General features: G+C 53.1%; 1 protein-coding gene and 1 pseudogene across 1 annotated transcript; one reads left to right on the forward strand and one right to left on the reverse strand.

The window, feature by feature from the left end:
• The first annotated feature begins 2,120 nt into the window (after positions 1 to 2,120).
• Positions 2,121 to 2,239, forward strand: LOC118609525 (annotated as a pseudogene).
• Positions 2,240 to 17,917: 15,678 nt separating this feature from the next.
• On the reverse strand, positions 17,918 to 23,473 carry CDX2 (caudal type homeobox 2). Its single transcript, XM_036228330.1, has 3 exons — positions 22,565 to 23,473; positions 19,141 to 19,286; positions 17,918 to 18,236 (listed from the first exon to the last, which is right to left on the reverse strand). The coding sequence occupies exons 1-3, from the start codon at positions 23,097 to 23,099 to the stop codon at positions 17,997 to 17,999; spliced, it is 921 nt and encodes a 306-aa protein (XP_036084223.1). The 5' UTR covers positions 23,100 to 23,473; the 3' UTR covers positions 17,918 to 17,996.
• Positions 23,474 to 24,482: the final 1,009 nt, after the last annotated feature.

The following is a 24,482-nucleotide window of genomic DNA, read 5'->3' on the forward strand; positions in this document are numbered from 1 at the left end:
TGCCCCTCCCCCGCCTTCTCCTCCTCCTTCGTCCTTAGTGAACATTTACCGGGGAAGAGCTGTCCCAGGCTCTGGACGCGGCGCCGCGTTCTCTCCTAAGTTTGTTCTCCAGGAACCTTCCCGAACCTGCACAGCGTCCCCCTAGAGTATCTAGTTTCTGAGACGCACCCCTCCCCCAGGACGTGGTGCATCTCTGTGTGGTCCCCGCCCACACGGAACCGGGGTGGGCCTGCGTGACACTTTAGCCAGGGAACTGCAGGAAAACTGCTGCTGTCCCCCCGGTTCTGGGCCTGACGCTTAGGAAGTCTGGCAGCGTGCTTCGGGGACAACCAGGTCAAAACCCCAACCGCCTTGCTGAAAAGACAACATGGAGCGTCCGCCTGAAGAGGCTCCAAAAAAAACCGTGGAGGAGGAGGAAATCCGCCGGCCCGGGGTCTCGGTTGAGCCTCCGGCCGTGGCCACCATCAAATGGTGGTCACATGAGACCAACAGAACCCCCAGGCCAGGCCGGGCCAATCCGCAAAACTGTGCGAAGGATGAACCCCCTAAGTTTGGGGCGGTTTGCTGTCTGCAGAGGACGCGTTCCCCTCCCCCGCTCTGCATTCCCACAGCCCCTTCCCTCCGCCCCTCATCAGGCTCCTCCTTGAGTCGCCTTGTCTGTGTCCCCAGATCGTCAGTTTCTTAAGGGCGATGATTACGTTCTATTAATCTCCTTTATCTGAAAAGAGTCACACCTGAGGCGTTGCGAGTAGGTGATTGAGGATTCACTAAATCCGTGGGAAGCCAGCCACCGCTAAGGCCTTTGGCAACAGGCTCGTGTCGCTATGGTCGGAATGCAGAGGTCTAGGAACAGCTGGTACTGCCGCAGCCGCCCCACGTCCGGAGCGATGGCCATCAGCGGGACGTGGCGTTTGGCCATGCAGATACATCTGCTGGAGCCAGTCAGCCACGACTCTCACGAGAAGAATGACCTCCGCCTGCCCTCTGCCTTCCAGATATTGTACGAACGCACCTCGCTGGCAGGCCCTTACCTGCATCTGGAAGTTTCGCTGCAAAGACTTCTGGAAAGTATAGGTTTTAGCCTTCCAGCTCATGCTAAGCAGAGGAGACTCTAGATGGAGTTAGAAATGAGTATGGGGGCCAATCGACAAACATAGTATGTTTCTGTATCCCTTCCCCTAATGCATTGATGCTCTAGTAAGTAGAAAGTCTCACGGACACGTGTTGAATGAATTGATGAAAATACACGTTAATGAGCTTATCATTCGGTCTAGCCTAGCCTATAATTATGGGTTTATCGTGGCCCCCTTTCTGTGAAGGATGCTGGGAAGGCAAAGGTGAATAGACAGTGAAAATATTTCCAAAAAGCAAAATGCACGGGTAGAGCCGAGCTGTGTTGCGGTGAGTGTGAATTTTGTAAGGTTCTCGCTGTTGATTCTCCGGTCTGTATCTTCCTTACACTCGTGAAAGTCAACAGGTAAATACAAAATCCATTTCAGATGTTAAACTTTTCAACCTGTTTTGCAAATCTAACCAATTTCTCCAAAAGTAAGGAGGTTGCTTTTTCGAGGCCAGCCGTGTAGCTGATCCTGGAAAGCATGCATGAAGCATGCGTAAAGAAAATAAATTAGCCACAAAGCCTGTATTCTTGAAAATAGTCACGGCGAGGGCCATGTTGACAGGTAAACTCTGTGGCTTCACCTTGAACTTTTTTTACCTTGGAGGTTAAATAAATCACTTCACACATGCTATTTATTTACCCAAGCTATCACTTACAGAGCCACATAGCTGTCAGATCCTGAGAGATGAAGAGGAGGGGAGACGGAGGCAAGAAATAGGAACTCAAGTCTCCGATTTCTTTTCTTAGTTCAGACATTAGCTATAAAGGCGGGTTAAGATCGCCAAGTCAGCCTTGTTCTCTTCACTACTTTTAAAGTGCAGGTATTAGACAGGTAACCATGCAATGCTGATGAAGTATCAGAAAAGTCCTCATCCATCCCATTATCCCTGCCTACTGCATCCTGAATTGCTCAGAGGGTTGCGTGCCCACAGGGCTCCTGTGCGGGACAAGCCCGTCCCCCTACACAATTAGCACAGCTGTTTATAGACACAAGACCAGAGTCTGCGGCCATGCCATCCTGAACGCGCCTGATCTCGTCCAATCTCAGAAGCTAAGCAGGGTCAGACCTGAATAGTACTTGGATGGGAGACCACCTAGGAAGACCAGGAGCTGTAGGTGTTAAAAAAAAAACAACAACAACAAGATGAGGATTTTTTAAAATTAATTGATCTTAATTGGCGATTTCTTTTTTTGAAACTTTTTGTGTGGTTTTGTGGTTTGTTTCCATGACTATCGCTGCGATCTTGGGCTCTTTTTATAAGGTGTTTTATAGTCGTTTTTAAAGGCTAGACAAAACCATAACCAAAAATTAATAATAGTTAACTCCGGGGAGGGGAACGAGCCATTCATTTATGTTTCACTCCATGTTCTTCTGAATTTTTGTATTTTTGACAATGGGAGTGTCCTAAGTCAAAAGTTAACAGTCAACTTTCTAAAATGTTATCGATGATTATGAACAGAGGAATTACAGAGGATTTTCCGATTTATTTTATTTGCATCTTTCTTTATGTTAAGAAAAAAAAATGAGCGTGATTCAAAAGCACGTTGACTAAATCGTCACTTTTCCGGCAGAAGGTGCAGCAAATACATCAAGCACGACTTGGTCTGCCCTTCGAAGTTTGTAAACCCTTCCTCGCCTCATTAATCATTGACTGGCCTGGGGAGCCCCGGCAACCAGAAACGAAGGTGGGGGTGACGCTACTCGGGACTTGGGGAGGCTGCCTGACTCAGGACGCCTTCTTCTTCGCCCTGGAGGGTTCAAGGCCAGGCTGGCTGGCTGGGGAGTGGGAAAGCTTCTAGGCCCGCTGCTCCGCCCTTCCGTAGCTGTCAGCACCCGGTGGGAGGATCCCAGGGCCGCTGAGCAAGCGGCCTTTGTCACGGGAACTTCATATGCAGTGATTCCTTATTGTAGATTTTTTTTGTCCGTTTGCTTGTTTTTAATTCCAAAAGCGTGAATGAACTGACTGCTGTTGACCAGGTCCTGTGCTGATTCCAGGGCATAGAACGAGACAAAATACGGGGTGCCTGCGCCCAGGAAGTCCGCCGGCAAAAGCAAGACTCGGACGGGTAACAGGGTGCATTAGGACACAGGGAAATAAGAGATGGGAATCGTAGCAGAGTTTGAAGCAGGAGCCGAGGAGAGGGGAGCGAAGAGATTCGTGCGGAGGAGACAGCTAAGCCAAGGCCGGGAGGCTGCAGAGAGCGTGAAGGAAGGACAGTCCCCGCCTCGCTGCGTTGCCGCACACGCTTCGTGGCGTGCGGCGACACACGTCCGTTCATTCGCGTGCAGCCCCGGAGGTCAGGAGGTCAGACGTCGAGAACCCAGGTGTCGGGAGGGCCGCGTTCCTTCTGGGAGCCACCGGGGTGAGTCGGTTCCCTTGTATTTCCAGAACCCGGGGGGCCACCTGGGTTCCTGGGCTCCCGCCCCTCCTCCCTTCACTCCAACCTCTTGCTTCCATCACCAAATCCCCCCCCCCGCCTCCCCCCTGTAAGAACCCTTGTGAGGACATTGGACCCACCGGATAATCCAGGATAATGTCCCTGTCTCGAGACCCAGTGTCCAAGCACGGCCAAGCTCCTTTCGACTTATAAAGCAACATTCCCAGGTTGCAGGGATGAGGACGCGGAGAGGGTGGGGCCCTTATTAACGCCCCCACTGTCCCCCGGGGACCTTTACCCTCTAGGTCATCCTCACAGCTCTCCTTCCTCCGGGCCGCCTGCGTGGCTCCTTCCCAGGTACTAGGTAAGCGCGGGCCGTTTCCCGAGCTCGTCTCGCACGTCAGTCTCTACATCTGGAAAATGGGAACGCGCCCCAGCCCATTGGGATTTCGTGAAGATGAAACGAGGCCGTGTATGTGGAGCACTCAGAGCAGCGCCTGGAACAGAATAAGCTCCGAAGGGATCCACCTGTTGCTGTGGTCACTGTTGCTTTGGGGACCCAGGTCTCTACTCCGGTGTCACCCCTGCGAAAATGCCTTCTCTGGCTCCCTACCTAAAGCGTCCCTCTAGTAATTCTCTACGTATCTCTCTGTTTCTGTTTTTCTTTGTTGTTGTTAATTGTCGTCGTGGTTCATAGCAATAGACACAGTCTCGTCTGTGGGGTGTAATTACTCGATTTATCGTTTTCCCTCTGCCTCCTTCATGTCTCATTCATCGCGGATTCCCCAGCACCCAGTGTGACGATTGGCACACAGTGGGGTCGCACTAAACGTCTGTCGAATGAACAAAGCAAAGTCCCGAGCCCTGTGTCGTCCAGTAGAGCAGCCATTAGCCACACACATGGCTGCTGAATGCTGAAAAAGTGATGATTCCAAACTGAGATGAACGGACGGACGAAATACACATCAAACTTGGGAGACCCGGCATGAAGCAAAGGATATTAAATACCTCATTCATAATTTCCATATTGTCTACATGCCAAACTGATAATAATTTGGATGTATTAGGTGAAATTAAATATATTAACATCAATGTCAGCTCTTTCTCTCTACTTCTTTTTAATATGGCTACTAAAACATTTGAATGACATGCGTGATTCAGATTTTATTTCTATTGCACAGCATGCCCTGGAAATCCCTGTCCGCATGTGTGCTAAAAGTGAGTTTGAATCCTTGATCCACATTTTACTAACTGTGTGAACCTAAGCAATTTATTTAACTTCTTTCAATAAAAATTAGCTGTCATTAGCTAAGTTCCAAGGCAGATATTTTTTTTCTTGTCAGAGAAGTTCAAAGCTTTGTAACTAACAGAAAATAGAAAAAAAAAAAAACAGGATAATATGAATCTGGAAATTTAGCAGACACTTCATAGTGGTTTAAGGGTGACCTTACACTTTTAGTTATTTATATTTCTGATGGTTTGTAGTTTTTACAATGACCGTCACGCTGGAAAGAAAAAAAATGGATGTATTTTTTTAAATAAATAGCAGTTTGCAAAAAAAGAAAAAGAAAAAACCCTTAAATTTGCTCCTTGTAAATGCCCATTTTCAAGACCTAAAACTGAAGACGCTGTCCCAGGGGGTTAGCAAGGCACGGACATCTCTCTCTCGCCTCAGCTCTGACGATGGTCTGTGTGTAAATGCCGGGGCCATCGGCCACCGAGCCTGCTGCGGGCCACTCCCGCCGCGTGCTGGCCTCCCATTCCGGGACCCGCTAAGCCAAACGAATGTCCAGGAAGGAACCACGTAAAAAATCCACACACTTCTTTTCCAAATTGTTCCTTTTTCCATTCCGACGTTCCTCTAATCATTTTAGCAATGTTACGATACGCAACACAGAGTCTCGCGCTTGGCAGATCCGTAAAGAGGGGATGACTCATTAAAGGGATGAATACGCGAGTGAATCCGATGTAACCAGCATCTCCCCGCTTCCCATCCTTTCGTTTCTGCTTCTCGCTGTTTTCATTATTAGACTATATTTTTTTTTTCAGCACATTTGCTTCCTTCTTTCTTTTCCCTCCTCTAATGCCAATATGCATGGATTTCTTTATGTTTCTTATTTTTTCTATCACTTACTTTCACGCTCTGGTCTTCTTTTAGTATAGTTCCCGGTGAGATTTTTGGGAGACTTGTTTGGATTCTCCATTCTGCCTCAGAGTCACAATCGTGGTTTCAAAATAACTCTTTATAAGTGTAGTATATTAGCATTTATCTCAGAAAGGAGGGTGTGAAAACTACACACACACACACACACACACACACACACACACACATACACACACCATGATAATATAATCAATAAACCAGAATGTGGACTATCCCACGGAATGAATAAACCGGTTTTCTTCAACAAATAAATTATAAGATAAAAAAGAGATTGAGGGTTAATCTCTGCTGCAGATTAATACAGCCATAAGAGATATAGCGACCAACCATAACTTGTGAACCTTTTTTGTATTCGAGTATAAACAAACAAAACCATAAAAGAAACATTTACAAGACTTATGAGACAATTGTGGCTTTGAGCACAAAGTAGATATTTGAAGATACTAAGGAATAATTGTTATATAATTGAGGTATAATTGATGTATAACATTATATTAGTTACAGGTATATAACATAATGATTCGATATCCGTATATAGTCAAAATGATCACAATGATAAGTCCAGCCACCATCCATCGTCATATAGTTATAAAACATCTTTTTCCTATAACAAGAACTTTCATGATCCACCCTCTTAGCTACCTTCAAAAACACAACGCAGTACTGTTAAGCGTAGTCACCACGCTGTACATCGCATCCCTAGGATATATTGATTTTAACTGGAAGTTTGTACCTTTCGACCCCCTTCACCCATGTCGCCCACATCCCGCCTCAGGCAACCATCGTCTGTTCTCTATAGCCACCTCTGTTTCTTTTATGTGTACCGTTCTTTGTCTCTGAAAAAAATTCCGCATATATGCGAGATGATGCGGTATCGATCTTTTTCTGTTGGACTTACGTCGCTTAACACGATGGCCTCCAGGTCCATCCAGGTTATCTCAGACGGCAAGATTTCCTTCTTTGTTATTGCTGGCCAGCATTCTGTTGTATCTATGTATCACGTTTTCTTTACCCACGCATCCATCAGCAGACATGTAGGTGGCTCCCACATCTTGGCGATTGTAATTAATGCTGCAATGAACATGGGGTGTATACCGTACATCTTTCTGAGTTAGTGTTTTCACTTTCCTTGGATAAATGCCCAGCAGTGGAATTGCTGGGTCACATGGCAGTTCTATTTTTAATTTCTTGAAGTACCTCTCTGTTATTTCCCACAGTGGCTGCACCATTTTACGCTCCCGCCAATAGTACATGAGGTTCCCTTTTCTCCACATCCTCACCAATACTTGCTAGTTCTTGTCTTGCTGATGATAGCCCTTCTAACAGGTGTAAGGTGATGATATCTCATTATGGTTCTGATTTGCATTTCCCTAATAGTCAGTGATGTTGAGCATCTTTTCATGTACCTGTTGGGCATCTGTATGCCTTCTCTGAAAAAAATATCTATTCAGATCCTCTGCCCATTTTTAACGAGGTTTTTGGTGTTCTTTGTTTGTGTTTGCTCTTTACTATTGAGTTGTATGAGTTCTTCGTATATTTTAGCTATTAACCCTTTATCAGACATATCTGACAAAGACAAAGCTTGGGGAGGAGAGAACCTGGGTGTGGAGGAATGCAAATAATTTGTGGGCAGAGGACGATCCACAGAATGCATGACAAGCCTGAGGCTGCCGTGCGGTAAGGGACCAAGCCACGTGAAGAAGAGCCTGTGAACAGTCCCAAGAGCCCAACTTTGGACTCATCTCAGCCTAAGGACCAAATACATGAGTAAAGAAAGCTCTAGATGGTTTCTACCCCAGACACTCAAGTCATCTGCGCGTGCAGACATTGCTGTGCACTGTCTGGATTTGTGACCCACGGGTTCCATGAACATAATAAAATGCTTGTCGTCTGACACTAAGTTTGAAGTTGTTTGTTATACTGCAGTAAAAACGCCACTGTATTAGTTTCCCGTGGCTGCTGTAACAAACTATCACAAATTTCGTGGCTTACAACAACAGAAATCGATTATCTCACAGTTCTGGAAGCCGGAATTCCAAACTTAGTATCCCTGGACTGAAATCAAGGCGTGAGAGGAGCTAGCTCTGCAGACGATAGGGAAATCCCTGCTCCCTGCCTCCTCCGGCTTCTGATGGCCGCTGGCATCCCTTGGCTTGTGGCTGCATCACTCCGGTCTCCGAGGATCATCGACTCTCTCACTGCTCCTTTCTCATACCGTGTGTGCATGCGTGTGACATCTACTTCTGCCTCTCTCTTATAAGGACACTTGTGATAGCATTTAGGGCCCACGTGAATAATCTAGGCTAATTTCTCCAGCTTGGGATCCTTAATTTAATTGTATCTGCAAAGACTGTTTGCAATGGTGGTTTTTGGTGTTTTGTGTTGGTTTCCATGTTGGTATTGGCTTTTTTTCCCCTTTCATACAAAGTAACATTCACAGGCTACAAGGATTAGGAAATAGATATCTTTTAGAGCGCTGTTTCTCGGCTACCACAACTGCAGAGTCATAAAGATCATATTTCGGAGGTGGTTCCATAGCGTAGTGGTTAGCATGTCTGCTTTACACGCAGAAGGTCCTGGGTTTACACCCCAGGGGAGGAGAAGGTCCTGGGTTCCTGCTCCAGTGGAGCCACAGTCCATGGTCTGTGGCCACGCCACCCTGAATGAGCCCAGTGTCTGATCTCAGAAGCTAAGCAGGGTCGGGCCTGGTTAGTACTTGAATGGGAGACTACCTAGGAAGACCAGGTGCTATAGGCATAAATAATAATAATAATAAATAAAAGATCACAATTTATGTGGTCTTTTGTGTCCTGCCTTTTTTGATGTATGAGCCAAAGGTTTAAGTATTCCCCAGGTTATTAAAAACTCTGAAAACAACAGCTTTAAAGGTTATATTATATTCTACTGAATGGATGTACTATAATTTACTTATCCAAAATCTTAATGTTGGACACTCACTTTCAACTTCCTATTTCTGATTATCTCCTTGGGTTAGTTTTAGATGTGGAATTACTGAACTTAATGACTATTTCAAGGCTTGTGAAATATATCGACAAAGTGCCATCCAAAAACGTGTGCATTTACAGTCTTATCATCAATATAGGAGATGCCTGTTTCACCACACCCTCGCCAGCATGGAGTATTGGGTTTATTTTTAGTTTTGTATTATTTGATGATACTTCTTTGAAAGTCTAGTGGTTTTCTTATCGTTTGCATTGAATTCTTTATATATTAAAGATAACAATCCTGTCATTTTTATAGCAGATACTTTTTTTGTCTTCTGTTTTGCTCTTAAATTTGGAAAATCCTGTTTTCGATAGTTATCCATTGTTTTCTTTATAACATGTTGCTTCGCCTTTATACTTAGAAAGTCTGCCACATTCAGAGATTAGACTCAATGGTGGTTGAAGTAGCCTGGTGTCTGACATCCGAAAAACCTGGATTAGAACCTATCTCACGGGGGTAGAGATCAGTTGTCACAAAGATTAGATAAAAATCTAGAGAATAATAGGTCCACGCAAATCAGAGAAAATGTAAATGTCCGATAAACATGAAAATATGATCCACTTGCTGAACAATCATGCTTGTAAAATTAAATTAGTTACCATCTTCTGTTCATCAGATTAAGAAAAGGTTAAAGGATAACCTCTAGTGTAAAGAGGACATGGAGAAAGAACTCACTCATAGGTACCCGCGGTGGTAGTGTGAATTGCCAAACCTTTTTCGAAAGCGGCAACTATATTTATTAAAGTAAACATTTACCGTGTCCTTTGACTTATCATTTCCAATCTAAGTAATCTATCCTTTAGAAGACAAAGCTACAAAAGAATATATGTGAAAAGATGTTTGCGTTTGTACCGTTTATAATAGCCAAATGCTGACACAGACTTGAATATCCATCGGTAGGGATGTAATTAAGTAAATATGCTTGTTTTCGGTCTCTTCCTTCTGGAAAGGAAACTCCCCGAGAACCGGGATTCTTATCTGTGGTCCTGATGCTGTTTCCCCAGCACCTAACAAAATAAACATTCGAAGAAATCATTGAATAAATGAGTGAATAAAATTCTGGTATACCTAAATTTATAAAATGTGGTGGCTATTAAAAAGAATCCGTTGGATTTATAAGTAGCGACCTTGGGAAATGACCACGATATATTATTATTAAGTGATCCAAGCAAGTCACAAAGGAAAACGTGACTCTGTTTGGGGTGCTTTTTGAAAAGGAGAGCTAAAAGGAGAATGAGATGATGTATGTTTGTGTACGCACAAAATCATTCTTGGAGGCATATGGCCCAGGGTGTTAATATTGGTATCCCAGAGGGCTAGGACTCAAAGAATGGAGGAGAAGTTCTTAACTCATCTTCACGTTTCTGCACAGCTTAAATTGGTTGGAAGGAATTGTCATTTCTTAAAACAATTAACAAAAGCTTAAACCAAACCGGACTCTGCTACGGGAAAGACAGTATGTCAGAATCCTTTCCCCGCACGGTAGGACAAAGTGTCCTTGTCACTGTGAGATATCACATTGGTTTCTTGCCTTAGTTTACTCGATTTCTTAACTTTTGCTAAACACCTCAGGCCATCGCAGATAAATTTCGCTCCCCGCACCCTCCAGCCCGCCTCTCCTTAGTTTGCTCTGCGCGGTCCCTTCCTGCCGGTCCCTCTCCTGTTAACCCTGCTGACTCTCCGGCCCGCTTATCTCTGGACTGCGCCTTGCAGCCAGAGCCGCGGGCGGGCGCCGCTTCCGCGCGGCTGCTCGCCGTGTGCGCGCGCGACCTTTGCCACCTCCTGCGCTCGGGGAGCCGGAGGACGTTTGCAGAGCACGTGGCCCAAGGGTCCTTATTCCAGCGCCCTGGTTTCCGGAATGCGCCCCAAACACGAGTCCCACCTGCAGGGCCGCGGACCCCGCTTGGAGGAGGGGGAGGGGGAGGGGGCGACGTCGCAAGGCGACGTGTCCGCGAAGCGCCTGCGCGCCTCCCCCACTATTAATATTAACTGGTATTGAGACTTGGCCCTTCTGTCCCCGGGGCTTCACCCAGCAGGAAGTCCAGGGCGGCGGTGCGGGGAAGGGAGTTGGCAGGCAGAGGCGACCTTGAGTAAATTATTTAGCTGGGAGCCGAGATGAAGAGGGGTTCCGCCCTCCCCGCCCCCGCCCCGTCCTCCACTCTCCCCAAAGTGGGCCGGGGTTGGGGACCAGCCCTCGAGCCGCCGCTGGTCGTCGGAACCGGGGAGCATCCGGAGGCCGGGGGGCCAGGGACACGCTTCCCGGCGGGGGCGCGGCGGGAGCGGCGGGCGGCCCCGAGCCCACCGCGTCTCCGGGGAGAGGGCCGCCCCCGCCCCTCCGGGCGGCCGCGGGAAGAGCCGGGGGCGAAGGTGCGACGGCGCACCGCGGGAAGGTGGACAGGTGCAGGGGGGTCGTTCGCACCCGCAGTGCGAGGCGGCACCCCGTGCGATGGGCCCCCGACCCCGTGCGCTCTGCTGCGGGCCGGCGAAGCAGCCGAGGGGCGCGGAGGGCGCGGGGTCCCCCGCAGCGTCCGCCCCGCAGCATGCCCCCAGGCCCGCGGCCCCAGCTCGGCGGCGGGGCGGGGACTGGGCCACCAGCCGCGGGGCCCCGGCCCCGAGTCCTCTCCGCCGGGGCAGCAGCGCCGCCTGCCGGGCGCCTCGCGCCGGTTCGGCCGCGCCACGCGGGCGGGGACACCGGGCCCGCGGGACACGGGCCGGGCCGCGGGCGGGGCCCCCGTGAGCGCGGCCGAGCGCCCCCGCGCCCCGGTCCTCGCCGCGGCCCCGTCCCTCCGGCCCCGCCGTGCGCCCCCGTGGCCGGGGCTCCGCGCGCCTCCCGACCACAGCGCGGCGCGCCCCAGGACGTTTAATACCCGTGATGACGAGGCAACTGCCGCACCCCGGCTGCCCCAGAGAAGAAAAAGAAAGTGCCTGGGACCTCGAGGCGCGACTTCCGGGGACGCGGGCGGCGGCGACACAGTGGCGTCCCCAGCGCCTCCCGCCTGGCTGGCGCGGCTCCCGGGCGGAGGCCCCGCGGCCGGGCCCCTCGCTTGTCCCCACACCTGGGGGAGGCCGGCGAGCGCGGCCCATTTGGACACCTGTCGTCGGAGGGCGGAAAAGACAGGACGCCCGCGGAGAGCTGGCGCGGCCAAGTGGCCTTGGGGAGGGTCCAGGAGCCTGAAGCCAGGTGACTCGTCCATCCAGGCCGCAGGGGAAGGGCGAGGCCGCCGCTACCTGTGTCTTCCCCAAGGCCTGGGCCGCCGGCACAGATGTCTTGATACCGGGCCCAGCGCTTCTCCCGAGCCTGTATTAGACAACCGGTCTCTTTGAGCATGAGCAGGGCCTTATTCCATTTTTTTTCTGTCTAAAATATTCAAAGATTCTAAATTCAGAGGTAAAGGTGGGAGGCAGCGATAAATGAAAAGTTCCCGCTGAAGAAATAGCTCGCCCCCTTCCCTGTTTTGTCTGGCTTTAGATTTGCAAAAGTAGCTTTATTCCGCGCTACCAAGTCCACCTAAAAACCGACTCACTGAACAGCTGCTGATGGCCTGATCGTTTGGTCATTTAGTCCATTTGGTCATCTGGCCTCTTAGCTGTCAGTTCTGGCCAAGTGTCCACCCGAGAGGAGCGACCCTAATACCAGATGTGCATTTCAAGACTCTAACTCAAGAAATGAGAAGTAAACGCTGATTGTGGGTTTTCTGTGGACTTAGGATCGTGAACAAGGACTGTAGCTGAATAAACATCTCATGTGTTCAACAAGATATTACTAACATATCTAAAAGTATAAAGATGTGTAGGTGAAATTCACAGGCATGATGAACATTTTAAGAGGAACGAATGAAAATAGAGGAATTCGACTTGCCGATATTTACATTATTTGCAATAAAGGAGTTCGAGGAAGAGAGTCACATTTTTATTTTTCATGTGTGTGAATACCAGACAAGCAGGCTTTCTTTTTTGTTCTTTCCGCATGCTTCTGCATTCCTATTTATTGGACAATGGTCTCTGGCTCTTGTTTAATTAGGTCTTTATTCTGTTTGTTTCCGGAAATGCATTTACACCCTACCATAATGCTGCCTAGAAAACGGAGTGTGTGTGTGTGGAGGGGGAGGTGCTGAAAATAGAATCTAGTTATGTCGAGTTTTGTTGTGGTTGTTTTTTTTAAATACATTGTGTACACAGAGTTAAATAACAATATAATGAGTGTCTTTAGAGCCTGCCCAGGTCACTTTTAACAGCTCTTAATCTGTGGTTTAGGTGCTTAATCTTTGCCGCTGATTCTGCTAATTGACAATAAATTAAAATTATTTTAGTGCCATACAACACGCCATTGTACCTGAGCTCCTACCTTGTTTTTCATTGTTTGCTTTTCTGAGGTCGGAGAGGAATTTATGAACTGCCACTTGTATACAACCTATTTTATTATTGTCATCCTGCAGATACAATGTGTCATGATAACAGACCATCAATCCTGGAAGTTCTGAGATAACATATGAACAATTTTAAAAGAATCTCTTTCCTAGAAATTAAAAACACAGGTAGTAAAATGCATGACTGCCTGGGTTCTTACTTATCGATAAAATATAAACTCAATACATGAGCTGAATATTACTTTTAAGGAAAGTAATGTACGTGTGTGAGAGAATGGTTGGGTTATCATTCGATCTCAGGGAGCTCCTTATGGATCGCAACTGGTCGTGCTCTGGTCTATGGGTTTGATCTCTAACCCCGAATCACCAGCATCCTGCAGAAAGAACAAACTAGTCATTTAACTCTGAGGCTCTGACAAGCCAGTCGATATTATCTATGTCCACTGAGATCAAGGACAAATCCCAATTTGGAAAAGCTGTTGTTAAATATAACGTTTGGGTACAAGAGACAGAAGAACCAAAAGGTCACCTACGCGTCTGCCCCCACCTTCCCTAAACTGATTCTTCCAAGAAGAACGTCAAGGTAAATGTTGGTATTGTCTCAGTAACTGAAAGATTCTACTTTCCTTGTTTGGAGTTTGAAGGGTTTGTTTGTTTGCTTGTTTGTTTGTTTGTTTGTTTGTGTTTGTTTTTGTTTTTCCTAGCTCTAATTTCATAACCTTCAAGAAAGTAATGCTATAAAAAATATATATATTCTCTCTTCTCTCTGATTTGTAGCTAAGTAAATTTAGTGATTGTTTTGGCCCTGTATCTCTCAGCTCATCCCACAGTTATCAATAAAACCTGCTGGGCTGCTAAAATCATAGTCATCCTCTTGACAAAGAAGGGGAGAAGAGGGAGGAAAAAGGCAAAGGAAAAAAATGGCTAAATGTGAGAGTTATGGGGACTGGAAGTTTGTATGGTCCAAATGAGATTTAAGACGATGATTTCAATTTAAAACATTTTAAAACTTAAACACTTAAAATCAAATAACAAAATGAAGAGTGCAGAACTGATATGGAGATGTTGGGACGGAAATTGTTTCAAAATGAACTTCAAAAAGCGTCCTGATCAATTTTAAGAAGGTTCCCAACCACAACCTCAACGAATCTGTCTCCTTCCTGAGTACAACTGTGTTTGGGGAAAGAGCGAGTAAGCTATGCAGATCAGAACTCACCTTCACATCTGAAAGGTTAGTGCTTCCCCACTTGAGATCTGCCGTAGACATGGAGACTATGGAAATCAAGACACAACAGACTTGAGGCTGTTTTGAAGTAAGCAAACCCTAATGCATTAGAAACCACTCTGGGGTGGGGTCATTCTATCGTGATAGAGACGTCCTTGTTCAAAGGTTCTTTGTAAGGACCCTTGAGCACTTTGCAGAGAAGATGGTTCATGATGAAAAGCAGCAGGCCTTCTGTGTGATTACCCGGATCCCCTTGTAAGTGTATGCTGTAACTGGCAATCGGGGACATCGCCTCATTTGGTCCCTGTATTGCAGATGCGGAAGTGGTGGCTCAGAGCTTGTGATCTCCCCAAGGTCATTAAACGAGTAAATAGCAGCCTGTCTCTAAAACCAGGTGTGAATAGGGCCCCTAAAAAACGTATAACCTCTCAAGATTCTGCAGCTGAGATTTCTTTCATTCCTGCCTTCCTTTATTTTTTTCCTGGGTCCTTGTGAATAACATCACAAGACTATTGCTGTTTATATATTTAGATTTCTGTTTAAGATTGTTTTTTTTTTTTTTTGACTGACACAGGCCCCTTACTGGATACTATCAGAAAGAAATGAAGCTTTTACCATTGAAACTTTTATTGCTTTCATTAGCAGTCCATCTTGTTAACTTTATTGGATGAATATGGTAAAGCCACGAAGTACTCACAGGAAAAAAAAAAGAGTCAGGCCAATCTCTCTCCATATACACCTTTTTTGATATGAGTTCCACAATGCTGGTACTCCCCCCTCCCACCCCATATTTATCCTAAGTTCTCAGTCTTTCCATGTATTAGTATCTCGTGCAAAAAGACCCTTTTAGAGTGAATGGTGGGCAGCTCTGTCCTGCCAACTTTGTTTTTCTTGAAGATCGAACACATCCAAGAATCTTCTGCGCCTGCCTTAGCTGAACTTCGTTTCGACTCGGCTCAGGGCCATAATGGGGGCATCTCGCCGGGCCCCAGTTTAGAAGCGGCCGGGATGGAAAAGACGCCGGAGCTGGCACTTTGCAGCTGGGGCGAAACGGGGTCCGTTTCCGGGTCCCCTCCGGAGGCGACGGGAGCGCGGCCCCGGGTCTTCCCAGAGCGCGCGCGCCCCCTGGCGGCCGGGGCCAGGAACGGGGCGCGGGAGAGCCGAGGGATCCCGGGGTCCCCCCACCCCGCCCCGCCCAGCGCCAGAGGCGCGCGCGGCCGCGAAGTCGTTCTAGCAAATACAAACCCGGGCGTCGCGGCGCCGACCTCGCTAAGCGCCCGCGTCCCCGGGTTCCCTCGGGCTCACTCCGGGGGTGGGGGGCAGGGGGGTGTCCTGGCGTGGGAAGCGCGGTGGCCGCGCTGGCTGGCGAGGCTCCGCATGTCCTGCCTTTCGCGGGGCGCCCGTGGGACGGTGGCGGGCGGGTCGCCACCCTCCCCCCTCGCCGGAAGCGCCCCGCGCGCGCGCGCACCGCCGGCCCGGCCCGGGCCGGGCAGGGGAAGCGCGCGTAATCGCTTGCAGCGGGACAATGCCGACTTTTGAACCTCTAACCACTAAGCAAACAACCCTTGTGCTCTCGCTGCACTGTCCAAACAAGGTTTATTGACAGGCGTTTCACGGCAACGCATAGCAACCGCGGCGGCGGCGGGGGTGCGGGCGTCGGGGCGCGGCGGGCGCGCTCCCCTCCCGGCGCCCCGACACCCGGGGGCCCCGACGGCGCCCCTGCTCCGCGGACCGCGAGCCGCCTTCCCGCGCGGAGAAGCGGCGCGGCACGCTCCCCCGACTCGGAGGCCAGCCCCCCATCCCGATCCCCCAGAGCCCCCTTTGCCAGCCCTGAGCATGTGCCCCCCGGGAGGGCCACCGGCCCCGGGAGATGCTGCGGGCGAGCGGGCATGTCTCGCAGCTCTGTCGTCCTCCCGGGCGCTCGGGGCGCCTCCTCCCTCTGCAGAGCCGCCGAGGAGGGCTGGGGGGACTGACGGGAAGACCGGAAAGGGCGCGCGAAGCCCTCCTCCCCGAGACAGGGCCAAGAACCTCAAGGACAGCGGCCGCGCCCCAGCCGATGGGCGCGTAACAAGCAGCCACCACTCAAAGGATCTCCTTAGGCTGGTTCTTGACTTGTTGTTTCAGGGGGTCAGGGGATGGGGTGGGGTGGGGTGGGGTTAAGGACAGCGCCCGACAGTGCGAGGGGTGGAGGCAGAAAGGGGCCCACGTCCATGCCGGAGGCTCACAGCACACCGTATTCATGGAAATGTTGCCTCAGGGAAACAGGAACTAAAATATTTTAACTTAAGGCTCCTGTTTAACTAGCCAGATCGGGAGGCACCCCAGGGAGAAGGGAATCGCTAGGGAAGGGGACCGACTGCACGACTGCGACTGCCTCGTGGTGAATCCGATGACACTCTCTGAGGGGGGCTCTCTGACCCCCAGGCGCCCCCCCCCCACCCAACCCCCGCCGCTGGCATTTGCGTTTTGCCCAAAGGCTCCCCCATGAAAACCACACGTTCCACAATCCAAGGCTGGGCTCAGGCTTGGGGGCAGGGAAGGTCTCGAACCTGGTCCCTCAAGGCTTCTGACGCTCTGGGGTAAAACGAGGTTGTCCAGATAACCTTTTCCACACCCCCCTCCTCCCTGATTGTGCTGATGCTCACCAGCAAATCGAGACGATTTTCACTTCTTAAAATAATAACAACAACAATAATAATTCTGGAACGAATCCGAAGACAACAAATACAGAATCTGAAATGTGGAAAGCTCATTTATCTTTTTTTTTTTCCTTCCTCTTTAGAAAAAAAAAAAATTCAACCGTGTTCAAATACGCCCACTTCCCTTCACCATCTCACGTCACCCCCCCCCCCTCTGGATCCAGAAGGCTTTTTAAAGGCCGGCCTGGATGTTACACAGGCCGACAGCACCAACAGCAGCAACAACTCCCCATCTTCATCAGCCCCGAGATTGTGAAAATGACAGGAAGTCCAGGTCAGCTCTGGCATTTACAGCACTGACATACATCCAGCCCAGAGAAGCTCTGGTGACAGGCTTTCTAAACAAGGCTCTGTCCGGGGGGGCCCCCTTGTCAGGCCTGCAGTCCAAGAACCACCCCCCTCACAGCCCATCCAGTGCACATTGACCAGCCGAGCCATCCCTGGTCTGGGCAGGGAAGAGAAGAAAGACGACCCCGGAGGGGTGGGGGGTGGTTAAGCGGTCTTTGGTCCGTCCAGGTCCCTATCTTAGCTGCCTCTGGCTTCTGCAGTTTAAATCTTGCTGCCCTTGAGGCAGGAGGGGCCAGCTGGTCCTTGGACAGCAGCCAGCAGGCAGTAGCCATCTTGGCTCCAAGCACTGGAGCCCACCCCCCACCCCCGAGTCCCTTCGTCTGCTCAGCTCCGACCAGAGATGCAGCCTGCGGATTTCGAAGGCCAAGAGCTGCGGAGGAAGGGGCCGAAGCCCGGTCCGTTTCGCCAGTCCAGGCCCTGCTTCCGCCTGGACCACGTGCTGGTCATTTTTCTATCTCCTCGCTGGCAGAAAGAGTCAGACCTGCGACGGTCGAAATCTGGGACGCTGTCTTCCTTGGGGCCTCCAGCCCCGCTTGTCTTGACCACGCCTGGCCCGGCGCTTCCTCCAGGGCTGGATGAGATGGTGCACACCTGTGGGCGGGAGCAGAGGGTCTCTCCCCTGCGGCTCCGGAGTCCACGCTCCTCGTGGCTCAGCCTGGAATTGCTCGCTGCTGCAGGCCGCTGCAGGTCACTGGGTGACGGTGGGGTTCAACACGCCGCCGGCTGGCCCCAGAACCCCAGGCACAGAGCCAGGCAGGGGGCCCTGCAGGGAAGACACAGGACTCAGGGGCTCCGGGACGCTTCTCAGGGGCCCCGGCTGCGGCGGGAGCGGCTGGGGCGCGGGCGGCGCGGGCGGCTGCTGCTGCTGCAGCTTCTTCTTGTTGATCTTCCTTTCCTTCGCTCTGCGGTTCTGGAACCAGATTTTAACCTGCGAACGGAAAGGTGGGGAGAGCGGAAGGTGAAGGAGAGAATGGGCGTGGGGAGGAAGGACGAGGCGTCCACGCCAGTACCAGGACCTCCCTCCGCAGCGCCCGGACGGAAGGGCCCCGAACCCCGGCTCGGCCTCCCCTCAGGTCCCTCCCTGGCGGCCCAGGCCGGGGCCCTTCCCCAGCCCCATTCCGGCTCCTGAGAGCAGGGCCTTCCTCCCTCCTTGGTCCCCGGATCTCCTTGCAAAGGAACCTTGACCTACAACTCCACTGGGAAAGCTCAGAGTCTCCCAACTGTGGACAACGGAAACCCAAGGTTCTTGCTACGCTGAGCAAGAGGAGGCCGGTCTGGAGGTACTTCGGCCGCCGACCTTTGGCCTCTCGGCGCTAAACTGAAAAGCAATATTCCTCACCTTGGGGCCGAAAATGAGACTTAATGTGGGGCTTCCTGGCTGCGAATGTGGCCAGTTTTGTTTTTTCTAGACCATGTAGAGTTCAGGAGCCCGGCCTCGCCCCTTTAGTTTTTATGGGCAGGGATCGGCTTCCTCCATTAATTTTTTTCCCCCTTAATACAGTGCTGGGCCCGAAGAGAATAGATCTTTAAGTCATTTTTTTTTACCCAAATAGAATTCTGGATTAAACTAACGTTGTTTTTTCTTACCCCTCCCGACTCCCCAAAATAGAAAACAAAACAAAACAAAACTTAGCGTCATCAATAAAAGGCAACCACAGGTGGAAAGAGCCTTTTAAAAACGCCCTCCATCCCGTTGCTTTAATCTGCCCACGGAACTAGGTGGGTGCTCTCACCGGACCTCTAACTCCCCTCCCCCCCACCGCCCCCCTCCCCTGAACGCGACCGCGGGGCCTGGCGGCCACCGGCCCCCAGGGGAGCTGCGCGGTGCCCACCTGCCTCTCCGAGAGCCCCAGCGTGGCGGCCAGCTCGGCTTTCCTGCGGATGGTGATGTAGCGGCTGTAGTGAAACTCCTTCTCCAGCTCCAGCCGCTGGTGATCCGTGTACACGACCCGGTATTTATCTTTCGTCCTGGTTTTCACTGGAGGAAGAATTAGGGCTGAGAACTAACTGCAAGGCGGCCCATCAGTCATGGGTAATGACAAACCTCCCTAACCCAAAGGCCATTTCTCTTCCTGCGCAGCCCCGGGGGGCCGGGGTTTGGCTGGTACCTGCGGGGTCTGACAAGACCCCCCAGAGGGTCTGGGGGTGGGGCGTGGGGCTCTCCCCGACAACTAAACTAACCTTGGAGGTTAAGTGGTTTTTTTTTTTTTGGTTTTGTTTTGTTTGTTTTTTGTTTTTTCAATTGAGGAAAAAACTGAGAATTTCATACACAGAGAAGAAAACGAAACCCAAACACCTTTTGGTGAATCAAATACCGTGATGGAGCCCTAGGCCCAAGGGGACAGGTGTGGGACAGAGTCCCAGGAATATTCAGATTTTCAGGCCTACCAGAGACCGTGGTCGCCCGCAGAAAAGCAGCCGCGATCGTGGCTGTGTGGTGGGGGTGGAGGAGGGGTGGGGGTTATTTTCTGATGGCTTTATTCCAAGTGGAAAGCGGGGTGCAGGAGGGAACAGGTGTCCTCAAACCATCAGAGGTACCCCCCCAGCGGACTGCGGCCCTCTGGAGGAATTCCGAGCTGGGGCCTGGCAAGCAGAAAGCCCCTCCCACCGGGGACATTTATATATATTTATATATATATTTTTATACACACACACACACACACACACACACACACACACACACACACCTCTGGAACCTGCTTTGGCATTTCCCACTTTTTTCTTTGGCAGTCTCCTATTTATTTCGGCTGCACAGCCCGCCAGAGCTATCCTAACCGGGATCTGTGCTCATTGGATTGTCAACATATTAAACCTCGGATTGATTGTTTTACTGAAGGGCTTTGACAAATAGAGCCGGCGCAGTGGGAGCAGGCCCTGCCTAGCCCGGCCTCTGCACCGGGTCTGTCCTGGGTCAGCCCTCCGCCCGGTCCCCGCCAGGCCGGGGCCCTTATGACAGCAGAACTGGTTCTATCGCCCAGCGCCCAGTCCGACAGGAAGATCTAAAGGTCTGGGAGCTGCTCAGAGGTGTTTAATGCCCCGCAGGCCGACTTTGTTCAGGTAAAACCCTTTGCAAACCACAACAAAAGCGCCCTGGGAAGATACAGGCCGGGTCAGCGGGAGCTCCCCCAAGCCGCTGAAAGGGGAACACGGCGCAAACAATGCAGGACAAGGCGATCTTATCAAAGAAAAGCCCTTTCAATGCCTTAATAACAACCGCATTCTGTTTGAATTACCACTACTGAGCAAATGGCGGCCCGGCTTTCATCCCCCTCTGCGCCAGGCGCATCAGCATAAACACGGCCCGCCAGGCGCATTTGAATGGGCGCAGCGGCCCCGACCCCGCGCCCGCCGGGAAAGCGAAGGGGACTCACACGTCCCGAGGGCCTTCCTAGGGGCGCGCGGGTCCCCACGCGTCCCCGCCTCACGCCACGCGAGGCCGCGCGCGGGAATCGCAACCCGAGGCTCAGATCGGGTCGCGCAGAAAGTAGAGGCGCGCCTGGCGCTGGAGCCAGGTCGGAGCCACAAAGGACGCGTCTCCCGGGCTGCGGAGCGGGGCGCGCGGGAGTCCTCCGAGCCCGGCTCCTCAGGAGCAACTTGGGGTGCTTGGGGACGGTTCTTGCCAGGGTGCTGCCCTTTCAAGTATCCCGGAGGCGCCGGGGAGCGCGGTGACCAGGACCCCTGCGCTCTGCGGCCCGCGCGCAAGGGTCTTGGAGGCGCCCCGCACCCTCTGGGAACCACGGAGGGGGCTGGAGGAGGGGACGAGATGAGAGGGACTTGCCAGAATTCATTATTGACTGCGAAAGTCACCACCCTCTTTCCGGGGCCCTAAAAGAGACAATGGCAGGGCCGGGAAGGTGTATATCAAAGCGGGCCGGGCCGGGCACCACCCCCTCGCCCCTGACAGATGACGCTCCGCAGAGGAGCCGGGCTCCGGCCCGCGGCCGCGGCCCCCCCGCGTCAACATCACAAGGGCGCCCGGCGCCGGCTGCGGCCTTGCCACCTCGGTGCGGGACTTCACAGCGGCCTCTCATCTGCTGACCCCGCGGCCCGGGCTCCTGCGGCTGCCCTTCCTCTCCCCCGCCCCGCGCTCTCCCGGCTCCCCGAGGCCCCCGGGCCCCCGCCGGCTGCGTCCCGGGCAGACTGGGGAAGGGGAGCCTTCTTCGCGAGCGAGGTCTATTCCAACGCCAGGAAGGGACCAAGTCGAGGTTGCGAGGCTGGCCCTGTGGCCTTTACCCTGGGTGGCCGCGTTTCCCACCTGGACGGTCCTGGCATGTGCCCGGTGGCGCAGAGACCGGTGCCCAGAGACAACCCCCAGCGGCGCTCGGATTTACACGGCTGTAACAGGCCATAAACCCCTGCGAAGTGGCCACAACCCGCCTGCGGCCTGGCTGGGTCGCAAAGGAGGGAAGAGGGAAAAGCGGAAGTGCAGCGGGCGGGGAGGGCTTCACGGAGGAGGGGGCCGCCACCAGGACGCCCCCTCACGCGCCCGTGCGCTCTTCCTGCCCGCCTGGACACACGTGCCAGGCCAGAAGCGAAGACTTGGCACCAACGCGCCCCCAGTCCCGCAAAGCCAGGATCTTGGCAGGGACATCCCCTGAGCAAGCTTCTTGACCGCATGCGTGTGCACGTACACACTCACACACACACGCACACGCACGCACGCACCCCGAGACCCTCGGGTAGGGAGAAGGGCCCCTGCCGGAGCAGCGCCTGCATGCCCACCCAGGTTTCCTCCCGCCCGCAGCTTCTGGCGCTTAGCCCTCCCGTTTCTGATTGAAATGACCCCTTTACAGATCAAAGGTTCAAAGGCCGGGCGCGCCCCCTTCCTCGTTCCCCTGCAGCCCACACCTCTGCCCGGTCTCCCGACTCGCTGTGGCGCCGATCCCAGGAGTCGGCCGCGCCGCCCTCCGGGTCCCCGGGGCCACCGCTCTTCCTGAGCAGTGAGACGCGGAAGGAGGGCGTGGGGGGAACGGTCGGGGCGCGGCGGGAGGGGTTCCCGGCCCCCTCCCCCCGGCGACTGGGAGCTGCGCGCCCCGCGCGGGCGGCGGCGGCGGCGGCGAGGACGCGGTCCGCCCCGCACGGCCGTGCTGCTGCTCTGCCCTACTCTGAGCACGGGGTGCGAGGCCCCCCGATATTCACCCCCGACCTCCGCCAGCGCAGGCGCAGGAGCTGGGGGCGCCCCCAAGGCCCCGAGCTCCCCGCCCCTCGTTCCCGGCGCGGATCCCCCCAGACAGGCCGGGGCGCGCCGACGCTCACCTTGGCTGCCGAGCGCCGGCTGCGCGGGCTTCCGCATCCACTCGCACAGGCTCCGCCGCTGGCCGCCGGGGGACAGCTGCTCCGCGGCGGCGGCGGGCCCGGGAGCGCCGGGGTTGAGAGTCTGCAGCAATCCCGAGGCACAGGCCGGCGCGGCGGGCGGGTGGTGCGGGTGGTGATGCGGGTGGTGGTGCGGGTGGTAGTCTGCGGGGCTGCCGTAGCCCATGGCGGCGGCCGGCGACCCCCCGTTGAGGCCGTGCGCCACGGCGTTGGCGGCGGCCGCGGCGCCCCCCGGCGCGTAGCCGTTCCAGTCCTCGCGCAGCGGGGCGCCGTACGCCGCGGGCCACGACGGGCCCGGGGACTGCGCCGTCTCCAAGTTCGCGGCCGCCGCCGCCGCGGCCGCCACATGGTAGCCGCCGTAGTCCGGGTACTGCGGGGGGCTGACGAAGTTCTGCGGGGCCAGGTTAAGGCCGCCGGAATGGCGCACGGAGCTGGGGTACATGCTCACGTCCTTGTCCAGGAGGTAGCTCACGTACATGGTGGCGGGGGCCCGACAGCCAGCCTCACCATGCTGCCCGGGGACGCACGCTGACCACGGCCGCCGGCGGGCGCGCAGGGGACGCGGCGAGGGGGCGCGAGGGGCCGCGGGTGGCTGCGCCCCAGCCCGCGCGCCGTGCTGCGCTGGCTCCTCGCGGCGCTTCTGCCTCTGAGGCGGTCCCTCCCACTGGCCTGTCTCCTCCCTCCCACCCTCCCTTTCTTCCTCCTTTCCTCCCACCTCCTTCCCGCTAGGCTGCGGAGGCGGAGAAGACCCGCCACAGGCTGGCGCGAGTGAGCCCCGGGCCGGCGGCCTTGCGTGATTAACGAGTGTTTACAGGACTCTATTAGTAATGACACAGACACCAATGGCCGGAGACGTCGAGGCGCAGCGCGCACCCCGAGCACGACCCTCTCTCCCCCCCCCCGCCCCGCCCCCGCCACCACCCGCAAACGCGATTTGCATTTTAAAAGATGCGGGGAGGGGGAGCTCGCGAGAGGGCCGCGCGACCCGATCGCAGCTAAATATTCAAACCTTTATTGTGGAGAGCTTCCTCCTTCTAACCTGGTGCACTTTAACCTCCAGTCACAGGTTCAAAGAATGAAAGCAAGGGACTTGCAAGAGAAGGGGGTGGCGGGGGAAGAGCTGTCTTGGTGGGAATCTGGGCTTGGGGACTGAGGAGTTGGGTTTATGCATTTGCAGAAGGGGGTGGGGGGGGTTGTCAAGAAGCTCCTTCTACCTCAAAGATAAAAGAATAGGGAAACCAGTGCTTTGATGACGACGTTTCCAGCCAACCCAGGAGGTGACAAGCCCAGCCAGAGGAGATGGTCCGGGTTCCTTCCCCCTCAGCGCCCCTGGCCGGAACCACGGCGGGAGGCCCCCACGACTGTCACCGCTGATCATTTATTTTCCTCCCCAAGGAAATCGTCCTCCCAGAGGCACGAGATACATTATGACCCTAGCTTCAGGCTACCTGTCCGAGGTCATCTAGCATTTTGGATGAAAGTTAGAGCAATTTATTTATTCATTCATTTATTTATTTTTTAAAAGCATTTACACTCATGGCTCAAAAGTCTTAACTACAAACCGAGGTAGAACTCAGGCTGGGTGGGGGCAGTAATGGAGGGGAGCAGGGGGCGGGGTGCTAGAGCACAGGTAATAAATATTCTGTCCCCAGAGCCGGGCCCTGGTGACACCGCGTGTTTGTGAAAATTCGGCGAGCTACACGTTTGTGTTTATTAGACTTAAAGAAGTGGTTAGAAAGCGAGGGGAAGAGTCTAGAATGTCTGCTCGTATGTGCCGAGGTATTTTCATGTGTTACACATAATACCTAGGCCTTAAAAAACACTTTCTCCTTCACAGAGTAAAATATTCTCAGAGGAAAAT

The sequence above is a fragment of the Rousettus aegyptiacus genome, unplaced genomic scaffold, assembly GCF_014176215.1.
Source record: "Rousettus aegyptiacus isolate mRouAeg1 unplaced genomic scaffold, mRouAeg1.p scaffold_m13_p_11, whole genome shotgun sequence".
In the NCBI taxonomy this organism is placed as follows: Eukaryota; Metazoa; Chordata; class Mammalia; order Chiroptera; family Pteropodidae; genus Rousettus; species Rousettus aegyptiacus.